At 36.4% G+C, this 15,609-nt stretch overlaps 2 protein-coding genes across 3 annotated transcripts in view; one reads left to right on the forward strand and one right to left on the reverse strand.

Annotated features, from left to right (window-relative positions):
• Window positions 1–15,609, reverse strand: part of XYLT1 (xylosyltransferase 1) — a 597,640-nt gene that overhangs the window by 119,680 nt on the left and 462,351 nt on the right. The window lies entirely within an intron of this gene.
• Window positions 1–15,609, forward strand: part of SMG1 (SMG1 nonsense mediated mRNA decay associated PI3K related kinase) — a 65,527-nt gene that overhangs the window by 33,419 nt on the left and 16,499 nt on the right. For both annotated transcript variants that reach the window (XM_051774270.1, XM_051774333.1), the window contains 20 exons: window positions 25–179; window positions 1,261–1,406; window positions 2,079–2,280; window positions 3,996–4,105; window positions 4,484–4,631; window positions 5,012–5,171; window positions 5,831–5,951; window positions 6,624–6,872; window positions 7,177–7,461; window positions 8,374–8,518; window positions 8,802–8,940; window positions 9,234–9,464; window positions 9,563–9,740; window positions 10,335–10,496; window positions 10,817–11,034; window positions 11,226–11,380; window positions 12,278–12,500; window positions 13,419–13,665; window positions 14,317–14,546; window positions 15,077–15,325. In XM_051774270.1, coding sequence (XP_051630230.1) covers window positions 25–179; window positions 1,261–1,406; window positions 2,079–2,280; window positions 3,996–4,105; window positions 4,484–4,631; window positions 5,012–5,171; window positions 5,831–5,951; window positions 6,624–6,872; window positions 7,177–7,461; window positions 8,374–8,518; window positions 8,802–8,940; window positions 9,234–9,464; window positions 9,563–9,740; window positions 10,335–10,496; window positions 10,817–11,034; window positions 11,226–11,380; window positions 12,278–12,500; window positions 13,419–13,665; window positions 14,317–14,546; window positions 15,077–15,325 — 3,753 coding nt within the window. The remainder of the gene's footprint in view (window positions 1–24; window positions 180–1,260; window positions 1,407–2,078; window positions 2,281–3,995; window positions 4,106–4,483; window positions 4,632–5,011; window positions 5,172–5,830; window positions 5,952–6,623; window positions 6,873–7,176; window positions 7,462–8,373; window positions 8,519–8,801; window positions 8,941–9,233; window positions 9,465–9,562; window positions 9,741–10,334; window positions 10,497–10,816; window positions 11,035–11,225; window positions 11,381–12,277; window positions 12,501–13,418; window positions 13,666–14,316; window positions 14,547–15,076; window positions 15,326–15,609) is intronic.

Consider the following 15,609-nt stretch of genomic DNA (forward strand, 5'->3'; position numbering starts at 1 on the left):
ATAATGCTTTTGGTTTGCTTTTAGGGAAATGAATTGGAAGTGACAATTATGATGCTGGTAGAAGCATTATGTGAGCTTCACTGTCCTGAAGCTATTCAGGGTATTGCTGTCTGGTCATCTGCTGTAGTTGGGAAGAGTCTCTCCTGGATCAATTCTGTAGCTCAACAAGCAGAAGGGCGGTAAGTTTTCTTAAATAACTGCATGCTACAAACTGGGACGTTTTTCCTTCTTATGGGTAGTTCTATTTCTGAGTCTTTTAAATTGTGGGATGAGTCAAGACTGCTGATCTAATTTCCATGTCAATTAAAGTCAGTGTATCTTTTCAGAGATAGCTAATGCATCCTGCACTTTTAGGTATTTTAACTGTTAGTTTTAAATAAATTACAAGGATCTGAATATAAACTGCGTTCCTAAATTGTTTTCTTAGTTTTTCATACACAGCAATGCTGTTTTCATATTGTATTTAATTTTCCATTGCAAAATAGTATTAATTTAAATATTTTCTAGGGAAGTTTCTGACTAGTGTGTTATCTGAATACCTGCCTCAGTTTGCCAAGAGAGGGACATGCTTTGCAGTTTTACTTCAGCTTTGAAAAGGTGGCTTCTATGTCTATTGCAGTAGAATCTTTGGATACAGATACAAATAAGTGGGTCATCGTTCCAGATAGGATGTGCCTTCGTTTTGGTGTTTTCATCTCCTTAAAGGAATGCATCACTTCTTCTGTATGAAATGAAAAAGAGACACCTGTCATCTACCTTCCATGTGAAAATCCCCAAACAAACCCAAAGATTTTAAATTTATAACTATCTTTTTCCTTTTTTTTTTTTTTGTAAGATTCCTTCAAATCACGTGCAGTTTTGTAATAGGTGGGAAGTTTCTCAGAAATATCAAGTTTAAGGTGTGAATTGTTGCCCTAGAGCCAGTTCTGCAGTCTCTAGTAAATTATATGTATTTAGTCAGTATTCAGTTCTACTCATTCAGGTAAAAAGAGTGACAGTCAAATATAAAATAAATTTATTTCCTTCTGCCTATACTTGACTTGAGGTTGACTTTAAGAATGGACAAGCTTTTATCTTACGCTGTAACCGGAAAATTCAGCCAGTAAGCTTGTATCCTATGTTAATCCCTGTCTTTTGCTGAAGGTGACGTGAACTTTTTGAGTTTTGGGGTAAAGAAATGCTTAAAATATTGTCTATCTACAAAAAAAATCCCCTAACTTGGTTCTTGAAAATGCTGATGAAAATATTAAACTGTTTAAGGTTTGAAAAAGCAACTGCAGAATACCAGGAACACCTGTGCTCCATGACGGGAGTGGATTGCTGTATAACAGGCTTTGACAAGACTGTTCTGAAGTTGGCCAATTCAAACAGTGTGAATAATGCCAGCCCAAAGCATTCCTTGAATGGTCAGTGTTTATTGTTTGCTTTTTAAGAGAAGTGCAGTTTTGTGAATGTGTGTACAGAAAATGAGAATATTCAGTGATACAGCCATGGGAATGTCTGACTCTGAAATCCAAAAACGTGTTTCTGTCTGCAGTTAATGAACCACCTAATGCCATTGAAACCAATGTTGTATGTAGATAGGAGGGTTTGCAGTGCTGAGATCTAACTCAATGAAACTAAAAGTAATAGGTAAAATACTTTGTAACTTCCTAATTTAGTTCTAATGTATTTTAGATCATCATAACTTAAACCTTAGTATTTATGACACAATTGTATGATAAATACACTAGTTACTCAGAGGTTTTTAACTAAGACTTGGTTGCAGTATTCCGTTTCATCTTTGAGAAAGAACCTTCTTTGTTCCTAATTTAGTTGTTCTGTTTTTCTGTTTTGATGTTTCTTTACAGATCTGGATTAAAATTTTCCAAAACCTCCTTTTGAAAAGGTTCTCTTTTTTTTCCCCTTAGAAAGAGTGTCAGTGGAAGAATACTGTAGACATTGTGTAACTATTTGATTTTTTAAAAAAATTAAGTATTTTTCTTGACCAAAGACATAGAAATTACATTTGAGTAATAGAATTGCTATTTTAAAATGTAAATTTAAGTGTGTCTATATATATTTTTTTCATTTCACAGGAGAAACTAGAAAAACTGTCCTGACTAAGCCAAGTGACTCTTCACCTGAAGTTATAAACTACTTGGGTAACAAGGCATGTGAATGTTACATTTCCATTGCGGACTGGGCTGCTGTTCAGGAGTGGCAAAATATGGTCCACGAACTGAAGAAAAGCAATAGTAATACCTCAATCAATCTGAAAGCAGATTTTAACTACATAAAGTAAGGATATAATTAATTTGTTCAACAGTACCTTGGTGTTCATTAATTTAGAACTGAAACAAAGTGTACATGGATTTTAAAAAATGTCAGTTTGTAAATAGAGTCATGCAAATAAGAAAGTTGTGTTCTGGGGAGGGTGAAAACTTGGCTATGATATTTACAGATGAGCGAAGAGGTAATACCATTCTAAACAGTTGCTATACCTTTCTGGCTGCTGAGGCTTCTTAGTGTTCAAGAAAAACATCTTTCATTGAAGGAAAAATATACCAAATCTGTTCTGCTTCTCTTAGCAAAAGATGCATCCTTTTGCACAGCTTAAATAATAGCAGGAAGTAAAATGCCTTTCAGTGGTACAGTTCTTAAATATTTTAATTCATTAATTTAATGTAAAAAATATAGGAAGGAGCAGTCTTGGCTGCTTTAATGTTTGTTGTTTTGTTTCTTTTTTTAATGGAATTTAGAATTGTAGTTTGTGCATTTATTTCCTGACCCTTGGTATTTGTCTGGTTCATGAAAAAATTGGACATTGAATAGTCCTTTAAGGTTTAAGGGTCCTTTTTTGACAATTTGATTACTTTCCATCCCTGTACTGTTGTGGTAAACATTGTAAAATCCTTCTGGCTGAAATTTCTTGACTTGGAAATAAAAGGATAGAAGGAAGCAGTGAAATAAAATCTTGTAGTTCTGACAAGGTGCTTCTGTCAGAGAAAGGGGTGATCCTTTTCCTTATTGCAGTTGTGCAGTTAATTCATAAGGAGGGTGAGTGCTTGTTATGGATGTGAAAATGTGTCATTTCTGAGTATTTGTGTTTTTCTAAACTAAACCCACTGTACTTGTGGTACCATTGCAGAGGTCTCATCATTTTGACTGGTTTAAGTTAGTTTTCATTCAGATAATTACTGGAAGTAAGGTACTATCTAATGAGAAAAATCCTGTAGAGAACTCCTGAGGATGAACAGCACTTTGACTCTTCTGACCCTGAACAGGCTAGGAGACACTGTAGTAATGAGAATCAAAATAATTCAGCAGAAAAGGGCAATTTCACATGCTGAATTTTTGCTTCTTTTCTAGTCCAGATACTTGGGCAATTCCTCCTTCAGTGGTTAGTAACAAGAATATTGAACACTGGAATATTCTGAGACATCAAGCCTCTTAGCTTTTCGGTGCTATTTTTTGTGTAGTTCTGTAAAATCTGTAATGCCCAAATTATTTTCTAATGTAGAACAGGGGGGGAGGCGGGAAACGTTAAATTTGCTGCTTCAGGCTGTTAAGCAATATAAACCAATAAGCAATATAAATTTGTTTATGACCTGCAAATACTCCAGTATTTCTGCAGTCTTGGTTTCGTGTAAACTGAGGAGATGAAACCGTGGCCTCGTGACATTCTGCCATGAAACTTTTCTGTGCACAGACAGGGGAAAAAGTTTTGGGTTTACTTTGACTTCCAGACTCTGGTAGAAGAGTATTACATGGTAATAGGAAAAGCTTCACAGCTGGAGAGCTGTTCTTCCCTGTCACTTCAATACTCAATTTATCCATTTGGTGCAGTACTAGTGCCTTTTATTGATCTGTGTGAAAATTGGGATTTTTTTGCTTAGAATTCATTGTAAGCGCTCTAGAATTGAAGTTAGTCTTGAGTGTTTGTTGTATAATAGACTTAGCAACTGGAGTAAAGTAAAAAATGTGAAAATAAAACTATAAACATTGAATTGCAGGTCTTTGAGCAGCTTTGAGTCTGGACAACTTACTGAATGCACTGAACAACTAGAATTATTACCAGGAGAAAATATCAACCTGCTTGCAGGCGGATCCAAAGAAAAAATAGGTATAAATGCTTAAATTAATATTCCTTCAAACACAAAAGTAAATATTTCTTCATATATCTGTTTCTATAAATGACAGGCTGAAACTTCTGAATGCAGTTTGCTGTGTTCAGTGGACTGACCATAACCTTTATGAATCAGGCTTCAAGATAACTGGCAGTGGTCATCCTAAATGTTCATGCAAGTGTGTTTTCTGGAGTTAATGTGACTGTTTAGAAGTAATCTTCATGGATTTCTAACATAAATATATATATATAATATATATTTTTAAAAGGTTTTTTTTCCCAAACTTCCTTACTGTCAAAAATGCATTCTCAGATAGTGGAATTTGATAAAATTTGGCAGTTCTAGTTGGTTTCAATTGTTTAATCTCCATGTAGACATGAAGAAGCTCCTTCCTAATATGCTAAGTCCTGATCCAAGAGAACTTCAAAAAGCAGTTGAAGTACAGCTTTTGAGAAGTTCAGTGTGTCTGGCAACAGCTGTAAACCACATAGAACAGGAGCAAAAGTGGCAGTCAATATCTGAGTAAGTTGAAATGTGCTATGAATGAATGTAATACACTGTGAAAACCTTTTCTAGCTTGTTAAACATAATTTTGTGTAAAGCTTCAACACCTATGGTAGTTTGCTGCCAGTTCTAGTTGTTGTGAGTTATAAGCTTACTGAGGAAAAATAAGATGATGTTTAGCTTGGAGTTTATGTAATTGATAAAGTCCTTTGAGCTGATAAAGTAATTCTACTTGTCAGCTTATTAATAAAGTATTGTAACTTGTGTGTAAGAGTGTAAGATTATCTTGTCATCTTTTTAAAGATGTTGAATTTGGGTTTTCTTCAGTAATTTTGATATCACTATTTACTCTTAAAGTCTAGTTAACAAAAATGACTGCTCTGATCCTTTTATTTCAGAAATCTTATTAAGTACTTAAAGCAAACATCCCGTATTGCTATTGGGCCTTTGAGACTTTCTACACTCACTGTGTCTCAGTCTTTACCAGTGTTGAGCACTCTTCAGTTGTATTGTTCTTCTGCTTTGGAAAACACCGTGTGCAACAGGCTGACATCTGAGGTATATCTGTGTGTTTAAAAGCTAAATTGGGGTAATGTCTTTCTCCATGTCATGTTGTGGAGTGTTGAATATAAAACATACATTAATTGTTCTGACAGTTGTTAATCATACTGTAAAAAGATCTCATTTAGTTTACTAATGTGCCTTGACCCAAGTTTTTTTTAGGTTTACATCTCAATTGGACTTTTCTATAGTTATAAATATATGACAGCTCTTTCAGTTACACTTACAGTATTTTTGAAGTTTTATTGATAGTTGCCTTTTAGAGAAGTGTTGGTATTTCTTCTCTAGATACATTGTAACAGTCGTGCAAAACATGTAATTTACTTTAAAAGCAACCTGAAAATATTCTAATTAAAAAAATCACTTCAGCAATTAAAAACTGTCAGACTCCAAACGGTATGAATGATCTAGTTCTAATTACTAATCCCAGTGCTCAGAAAAGAATTCAACTTGATTTTGAGCAAATTCTTAGTGTTGTCCTCTCAAAATCAAGCATAAAACATAGTTAGGTTTTATTAGTTAATGACAAAGTGTGGCTACTAATACAAATAAAAATGTTTCCTCTGCACTAAAATGGTCTTTGCTTTTAATAAGTGAAAATACGTTGTGGTAAAGTTGTCTCTTATGACAACTATGAAACTTCTGTGCCTCTTCAGGACTGTCTTGTACCTCTCTTCAATGATGCTTTGAGGTCATGCAAACAGCATGATGTGAGGCCATGGATGCATGCACTGAGGTACACGGTGTACCAGAATCAATTGATGGAAAAGCTTAAAGGTATGTAAGCTCTCATATTAGTGTTGTGAAAAGTAAATGCAGAATTTGAACTTGAATTGTCTGCTGAAAGCAGCAGCTATGTCTTTTTCTATTATTTAGATGGATTACTTTTTAAAAGCCAAGTTTTGTCCTTTGGGTGTCTTGCTTTACAACTCATGGTCTCAATTACTGCTGTGATATAGACAGTGTTAAAAAGAAAAAAATGTATTCTGAAGTGTTTAGCAGTTCTGTACTCTCCTAATAACACCTTGCTTGCTCAACTCTTTGCACTTTAGATGCTTTCAGTTTTGAACACTTCAACAGTATGAATAATAGGTCTTTAAAAAAAAACAGTCACAAAAGCCATTTAAATGTGCAGTATAAGAAGAGGTAATGGGAGGAAAGTTCTATCAGGGGACAAGTAGGTTTATTAGCTAAGAAGAGTGATTATAGTGGAAAAAATCTCTTTTGCCCAGCAGATAATCTATGGATATATTTTTTGTTTCGGAGGGGGTGTGTGAATATTCTAGGCTAAGTTAAATCATCTCAATTTCTGAAGGAAATATAAAAAATGAGAGAGCTGAGAGATTTTTCACTGATGGCCATGTACGGAATACATTGGGCAGAAATTATCTGTCTGCCAGCAAAATTATTAAATGATTATCTGATACAATGTCTTGCTTCCTTCTGCAGAACCAACAGTCCCAATTAAAAGCCATCTAATGGAACTGGGCTTAACAGCAGCGAAATTTGCCCGGAAGCGAGGAAATATCGCCCTGGCCACACGGCTGCTTGCCCAGTGCAGCGAGGTCCAGCTGGGAAAAACCACCACTGCTCAGGACTTAGTCCAGCACTTTAAAAAGCTGTCTGCTCCGGGTCAGATAGATGAAAAATGGGGCCCTGAACTCGATATTGAGAAAACAAAATTGTTATACACAGCAGGTGAGTGTTTGCTATTTGTGTTATAGTGGCTTGAGCTGCTTGTCTTTGTAACCAGACTAATTCCCCTGATCTTGAAGAAATCATAATAGGACAGTATCATTAGGAACTGATTTTATACTATTAACTGTTGTCTCAGTCTGAAAGGGTTTTCACAAATGTTTTCTTACTTGTCATTTTTAACTTCAAAAGAGAATTTTCTATGTAAAAATACATTGCTACAAGCTGTATCTGAATACATTGAATTTCGGAAGTGTTTTGAATAATGTTAACACAGTACTGAAGATTTGCTTTTCGTGATATGTAGGTCAGTCAACACATGCCATGGAAATGCTGAGTTCTTGTGCCATATCTTTCTGCAAATCTGCCAAAGCCGAATATGCAGTTGCTAAATCTATTCTCACACTGGCTAAATGGATTCAAGCAGAATGGAAAGAGATTTCAGGACAGTTGAAACAAGTGTATAGAGCTCGACAGCAGCAGAATCACACTGGTCTCTCTACCTTGTCTAAAAACATATATAATTTGATTGATCTCCCAGCTGTTAATACGCTAGAAGAAGAATATCCTAGGATTGAAAGTGAATCTACAGGTATGTTTCTCCTCCCTCTTCTTGTTTTTTTAAATTAGTTACTGGTGATTCCACTGAGGGATAGCACCAGTTATACTGATAAGGACTAAGTGCTCCATCACTCGTATTTGTTTTCCTAATAGAGATATAAACAGCGTGTGTTTTCTGCAATAGGTAACTATATACAGTCAAAAAACCCAAACACCTTAAAATTTCTGTCATATTTCTATAACATTTTTCTCATTGAAATGATGATGGCCTTAAGAAGAAACTGCTATGCACTTATTTTGTATGAGGATATAAATTTTTGTCCCATATATGTTTGTTTTCATCTTATTTATTTGCTAAAGATTGAATGAGATCTTTCAGATTAAGCATGGATAGGATTTATGTTTTGAAGGTCCTGATAAGTGTGAAAAGTACTTTGGTTTTCTCATGATCTTTAATCTGTGCTTAATCTGAGCACTTCTGCTGTTGCTGCAAATGTACTCTCATTCCCAGTTTTCAGCAGACTTTTTTCTTAAATGTTAAGATAAACTCTGTCTTTCTTTAAGCATGGATTTCATAAATAACTTAGATATATACAAATAAATACAACTGCACTGCTTGGGTACTTCATAGAATTCTACTTGCTCTCTGAAGCATTGTGTTCTTTTGGAGATCATGAGTTTCTTGCCTCATTTCCATCTTCCTGCAAAAGAAGAAGCAGTTGTAGATTATAAGCAGTGGTAGTTACCAAATGAAGACTGCTTCATTTAGCAGCAGTGTCAGAATGAAAAATAATTTCATTTTGTAAGATTTTACATCCTTGGATACTTATTGTACTGAAAACATATTACATGCTCATAATATGCTGATGTTATTTTCTGTGTTAAGGAAATTAGAAGTAGGTTTTACACCATAACATACATTGCTCTATTTCTCCTATCACAGTAAACATTGGAGTTGGAGAACCAGACTTCATCTTGGGCCAGCTGTATCACTTGTCTTCGGTACAGGCACCTGAAGTAGCCAAGTCTTGGGCAGCCCTGGCTAGCTGGGCTTATAGATGGGGCCGGAAAGTAGTTGATAATGCCAGGTAAATTCATCCTAATGTTTAAATTTATGCAGCACAGTTAGTTTTCTTAAGATAAACCCTAGCTTTGTATCTATGATTACTGTTGTTTGTGACCTGAAGTCACATTTGAGCAGAGAAATGAGTATTCTCTTGATTACTTGCCCTCTGTAAAAAGAAGCTAGTTTAATTCTGAGATAAAGATGATTCTTCCTTCAAGGAGTTTTTTATATATATAGTCTTAATGGTTTCAGTATCTCTACAAATACCCATGTAACAGGGATCAGTAACTCATTAAATGTTACAGTCAGGGAGAAGGTGTTCGTCTGCTGCCCCGGGAAAAATCTGAGGTTCAGAACTTGCTTCCAGACAACATTGCAGAGGAAGATAAAGAGAAAATCTATGGGATTCTTGGGCAGGCTGTGTGTCGTCCAGCTGGGATTCAAGTGAGTGTAAATTTGCTTGCTTAAAAAATGTTCAGCTTCAGTGTAAACCTTATTTTTCTTTATTTTTGTGATTCATGTGAACTCTTCTAAGTGTCTAAAAGTTAAAATTCAGACAGTACAAGAAACTGTCTGTTAGGTAAGTGGTAACACATCTGTTGCATGAACTATGGTAATGTGATCAACTAATGCAGTTCCATGAGTTGCATAGACAAAAACTGGATTAGGAACTAACATTGCTTGTAGAAATTGTTGGATGACTTAATCAAATCTGTTTTCTCTTTATTTGCATTTAGGATGAAGACATGACTCTACAAATCACTGAAAATGAGGACAATGAGGAAGATGATATGGTGGATGTGATATGGCGTCAGTTACTAACAAGTTGTCCCTGGCTTTCAGATCTAGATGAAAACGCAACAGAAGGATTAATTAAAGTGTGGAGGAAAGTTGTAGACAGAATCTTCAGTCTCTATAAGCTCTCCTGCAGTGCATATTTTACTTTCCTCAAGCTCAATGCTGGTCAGGTTAGTGTTCGTGCTGATGAGAAAATCCAGTTACAAACTTTTCTAAATGATGGTATGAGCTATATACTTTAACTTAGAGAATATTTCTTTGTTTCAAGGTTCCACTTGATGAAGAAGATCCCAGACTGCACTTAAGAAACACCTCTGAGCAAAGCACTGATGATGTTATTGTAATGGCAACCCTAAGACTGTTACGGTTGCTTGTGAAACATGCTGGGGAACTTAGACAGTATCTAGAGCATGGGCTAGAAACTACACCTACTGCTCCTTGGAGAGGTAAATAGATGGTATCTAGTTGTTAAAATTTATTTTGATGCATTTTCTCTAAATGCAGAAAGCTGTTTGTTGCACTTTGATAAAATTTTTATGTAAGCATCATAGAAAGAGAGCCTATCTTTTACTAAATAATGTAGTAAAGATATTCAGGTCTACCATACATTCTGATGTTAGAGTAGTTAAGTAGCACAGATTCTGATCCCCTCCTTTCCCCATCTGAAGACCTGGGAAGGAAAAAGGAGATGTAGTTTATGAACTATTACATTGTATTACCACCTTAAACAAATGGGGTGGGGTTTTTTTCTAGCTACAGTTGAGAAAGATGTGTGACTAAAGCCAGATGTCTCAAAAGTAGTTGTTTGTTACTATGCTGCTGGTTCTGGTTGTTCAGGGACTTTCCCTCAAAAGGTTATGGACTTAGTGTGGAAGGCAGCAGAAGAGGAGGCCAGCCATTGTAAAATTGCACTTTCTTTTGGACTCTTTTGTAAATTTGTACTTTATTTTTTTCTCACAATTCAGAAAAAGGCATGCTTTTAAAACTGAAATAAAATTCTGCCTCACTTACCAGCACACTTTCCTTTCCTCCTCATGCAGGTATTATACCCCAGCTTTTCTCCCGCCTGAATCACCCAGAAGTGTATGTTCGTCAAAGCATTTGCAACCTACTGTGTCGAGTGGCTCAAGATTCTCCTCATCTCATACTCTATCCTGCAATAGTGGGAACCATTTCACTTAGCAGTGAATCCCAGACTTCAGGTATGGAGATAAAAATAAGCATTCGAATAAACCTGAGCTAATACGTTTTTATTTACTGGATAAAATGATACTGAGCATTTGTTTGTTTGTTTTTTTCCCCAGTAACTCTGGTACTTTGTATCTTAAGAATGTTTTTATTATAGAAACTCACTGATACCTTTTATCCAATTTACTAGTGTGACAAATAAGACTTTCAATTTTGCATATTTTTCATATACTTTGCCAGTACTTCATGTGTAATATGGGGACCTGATGCTAAGTGAAATATGAAGTGATATATCTTAGTTTAGGTAATACTTTAACATCTGTTTTTAATTTAGGGAACAAGCTGCCTTCTGCCATCCCTACTTTGCTTGGTAATATTCAAGGAGAAGAACTGTTGGGTGGGGAATGTGATGGAGGGAGCACCCCAGCTTCCCAAGAAAGTAGTAAAGACGATACAAAAGCTGGATTAAATGAAGATCAAGCAATGATGCAAGATTGCTACAGCAAAATTGTGGAGAAACTCTCTGCTGCAAATCCAACGATGGTATTGCAGGTGAATAATCCAAATGAACACTATTTGGGCACTTGAACGACAAAATATGGAATTTGTTCATCTTGGGGGTTGGGCTACTGAAAGTTTGGTGTTTCTTTGCTTTAGGCAGTCATCTTTTTTCAACTTGTTCATCTACAAAAATAAGTCTGAATACTAGCTCTTTTAAAAGAAGCGAATCTTGTTTTATACAGGTTCAGATGCTGGTGGCTGAGCTGCGCAGAGTTACAGTTCTTTGGGATGAGCTTTGGTTGGGAGTTTTACTGCAGCAGCACATGTATGTCCTCAGACGGATTCAGCAACTGGAAGATGAAGTCAAGAGGGTCCAAAACAACAACACTCTCCGGAAGTATGTCTTTGTCAGTAATTCAGATGACAACATAACAACTGTTTGTTCTTGGGAGGCATACAGTCCAACCAACCAGCAGTGGTATTGCTCCTGAGTTCATACTATCCCAGCTGCTGCTTTGTAAGCTTGCAGCCCTATTTCAAAACATTTTGATGTTACAGCTTGTACTCTAATCAGATGAGAAACAGCAACAGTCTACCTGTAAATCCATGTTGGGATTTCTTTAGTAATAATGTGTTAAACCCAATGCACATTAAGTTGGGGATTATGAGATCCTGTAGTTCTTGATTTCCAAGTCAGATGAAATGAGGACAAGCATGTTGAAGGGTATAATCTATTTAGAGGTTACTGTAAATACAGATGTTTGGAGTAAACAGAATGTTTTATTCTACTTTTAGTTTTCAGTGTTGATCCATTCACTGGGCAGCCTGGCTAAGGTTAAGAATGCCTCTTGAACCCTTTTGTCAGGTCTAACATGAAGTGGGAGAACAAAATGATCTAAATCTCTCTTCCCCTTCTTTATAGTGTGGTACATCCTCAAGAAGTAGTAGTAAAGAGCTCTTTTCTTAAAGGCAATCAGTTGTTTAGAGTGGTTTCTGCTCAGAGCTTCTCATCAGCGTTTCCAATGATGAAGAACTCAGATCAAATGTTTCATTTAAAAAAAAAAGGGAAAAAAAGAAAAGAAAAAAAAGTGTGGTTCAGAGGAGCACTGCATTCAATGTGGAATGAAATACTCTTCCTTTTAATATGATCATCCTTGAAGACCTCATTTTAGAGATGTAGTGATTTTCGTGAATTCTTCAATATCTCTTCTGTTGTTATTTTAATGCTCTGATGATGAGGTAACTTGGTTTTATGGTGTTAAGAAGAAATTTTGGTGTGTTTTTTTTATAACAGAGAGGAGAAAATCGCAATCATGCGTGAGAAGCACACAGCTCTGATGAAGCCCATCGTGTTTGCTTTGGAACACGTGCGGAGCATCACTGCAGCTCCTGCAGAAACTCCTCATGAGAAGTGGTTTCAGGATAACTATGGAGATGCAATCGAAAATGCACTAGAGAAACTTAAGAATCCTTTGAATCCTGCTAAACCTGGAAGCAGCTGGCTCCCATTTAAAGAGGTATTATATGCACAGATGACGAGCACAATGTAGAGACTTTCTGCTCTTGCTGCACCTTTTGCTTGACCCTCTCCTTCTCCTGTTCTCTTACCGTATCAGAATTGCAGCCTGAAACTTTGTCTTCTCAGCGTAGGCACCCTGGACACTAAAGCACAGTAATTTTTGCTTCTAGGAAGTCCTGTTGACTGTCTGTTATTGCATTTCTATCCAGTGAAATAATTTTGTTTTTCAAATCTTTCATCTTCTGCTGTCTGGGATTCTGTTAGTTCTGGGAGCAGAGGGTTTTTTTTTTTAATACCATTTTTCTGAAAGTATGCCATTTGAGTTTAGTGCATTTAAATTTTATCAAGTTAATTCTCTGGTTATCTAAGCATATTCCTCCAGCTATGCAGCAACTTTCAAATGATCAACCCTTCCCAGGGTACTTTGTCAATTATGTGATCTTGTCTTAGTTTTTTGTGGGTCTGAAGGGAAACAAAATATTCACTCAGCTATGCAGAGCCAGTCTGGTGGTTTTTAAAAGTCTTGCTAGACTTTTCCCTGTACTTCCCCTCTGCTTTGCAGAACAAACAACATGCAGATACATCAACAGGAGGTTGCTGAATGCTGCTGTCTTTAACCACAGCTCAAATATTTGTCAAGCAGAAGCAAACCTCTGGAGGAGCATGATTTGTTGTGACTTCGGTGTTTATCACTACACAGGGTATATTTGCTGTATAAAGAATGTTTTTTAGTTTTTGTAATCTTCATCCTAAACTGTATCTGGATCAATAGGGTGGAAAGGGCGGAAGGGAATTTAAGAAAAATCTCTCTGCTTTCTGGAAATGACCACCATTAAGTCTGGTTTGGGGGTGGTTTTGTTTTTTAATGCTGTTGAGGTGAACCTTTCCTTAAAAGAATAAACTTTCTTTGGAATAGGTTATGCTAAGTTTGCAGCAAAGAGCACAGAAACGGGCCAGTTACCTCTTACGACTTGAAGAAATCAGTCCTTGGTTGGCTGCCATGATGAACACTGAAATAGCACTTCCTGGAGAAGTATCTACCAGGGACACAGTCACAATTCACAGTGTGGGCAGCACCATCACAATCCTACCTACCAAAACGAAACCTAAAAAGCTGCTTTTCCTGGGTTCAGATGGGAAGAACTATCCCTACCTGTTCAAAGGTAAGTAATTGCATTTTTCTCATACAAGGCACTGCCTCTTGTTATAAATTAGACTGTCTTAAAGGCAGGAAGATTGCACGGTGCAACTTCTGTTTTATCTACCTGAATGATACGGAGAAAGGGGAGTTTGAAGCATTTGCTCTCTCTCTCTTTCTTCTCTACCTCCTACTTCACCAAACATTTTCAAGGAATTTTGCCTTGTGAAGCTGTAAGTCTGGAGTGTTTCAAATCTCTTCTTTATAAGGCCTTCATCAGAAGCAGTGTCCTGCTTGCATGTTGATTGGATTAGCTGGATGCAATTTTTCAGAAGCTTAAGGTAGCACTTAAAAGAGAACTTTAGAGACTTCTTGCCTTTCCTGAAATGTTATGTTATGTTAGTAACTGTTATGTTAGTTATGTTATGTTAGTAACTATTGTGTGTATCTCTGACAGAGTGGGCTGGCATAAACTGGTGATTCTAGTAGGTAAATGCCATGTAAATATTTAGATTTAGGCTTAACAACTCATGCTTAATCTACATAATTCATAAAGATATTCATAGTCTGAAATAAAGTAACTTAAAAAATGCTGAATTTTGGGCTCTAGGAGAAGATTTTTTTTTTATTTTTTTTTCCTCTGGAAGAAACTAAATTTTAAACAAATTTGTTGCAGGCTTGGAAGACTTGCATCTAGATGAAAGGATCATGCAGTTCTTATCAATCGTGAACACCATGTTTGCTACTATTAACCGCCAAGAGACCCCAAGGTTCCATGCAAGGCACTACTCTGTGACACCTCTGGGAACAAGGTCAGGCCTGATCCAGTGGGTGGATGGAGCTACACCTTTGTTTGGTCTCTACAAGCGCTGGCAACAGCGTGAAGCTGCTTTGCAAGCACAAAAGGTAGCTACTGTGTTTTTATGATAAGTAGATCAAGTCAGAAGGGGAACATCTATTTTGATTGCTTTGCAGTTCTAAATCGCGTAGTCTTACAAGGATTGTGTTTTGTTCATCATAATGATTTCACCAGAAGTCAATGAAATTGTCTTTATATATAATTACAGTGTGTAACATGAATATGCTGTTCTGGCATAGTAATTCAAAGAGAATTGTTCTCTACAAATAGAATTATCCTTGGTTAAAATTATTTTAGTTCCATATCTTGTTTTCTCCTCCTCGTTTCATTTTAAATACAGAATTTACAGTTATATTTTTGGGATTTACTCTGGTAAGAGTAGAGTTAGGCCAAAACAATGTGTTTTGATTTTACAAAGACTTTAACTATTGAATTTTGAAAGAATTCTCTTGAGCTGTAAAAATCATCCTCAGTAGAGACGTTGATTTCATTTTTCATTCTCACCAAAACTGAATTTGGGATACTTTTGTGTGATAATGAGTTGCAATACATAAATTACTCTTTTTACCTCTTCTAGGCTCAGGACTCTTACCAGAGTCCTCAGAATCCTGGAATAGTGCCTAGACCCAGTGAACTTTACTACAGTAAAATTGGACCTGCTTTAAAGGCAGTCGGGCTTAGTCTTGACGTGTCACGTCGTGACTGGCCCTTGAATGTCATGAGGGCTGTTCTGGAAGAACTGATGGAAGCAACTCCCCCAAATCTCCTTGCTAAGGAGCTCTGGTCATCATGTACCACACCAGATGAATGGTGGAGAGTTACACAGGTGAGTTATGACAACTGTATTTTACCTTTGAGAGGCTGTGATTTTAATGGGATGAGGGGCAACAAATGACCAAGATGTGTGCAAGCAGTGATACTTGTGAGTTTGGAGAGCTAGCACTGCTAATGTTGGATGTAACAGGAAATGTTGGCAGTTGTACCATCTGGAATTAAAAAGTGGGTATAGACCTAATTAACTCTACATTATTGTACTAGAATTATCAGCCTAAGACATGAAAACTCTTGTAAGATATCATCAAACAACAAATAGAAAACTGCTTGGAATAA

The sequence above is a fragment of the Manacus candei genome, unplaced genomic scaffold (genome assembly GCF_025592945.1).
Source record: "Manacus candei isolate 608988 ecotype Guabito, Panama unplaced genomic scaffold, ASM2559294v1 h1tg000002l, whole genome shotgun sequence".
NCBI lineage: Eukaryota > Metazoa > Chordata > Aves > Passeriformes > Pipridae > Manacus > Manacus candei.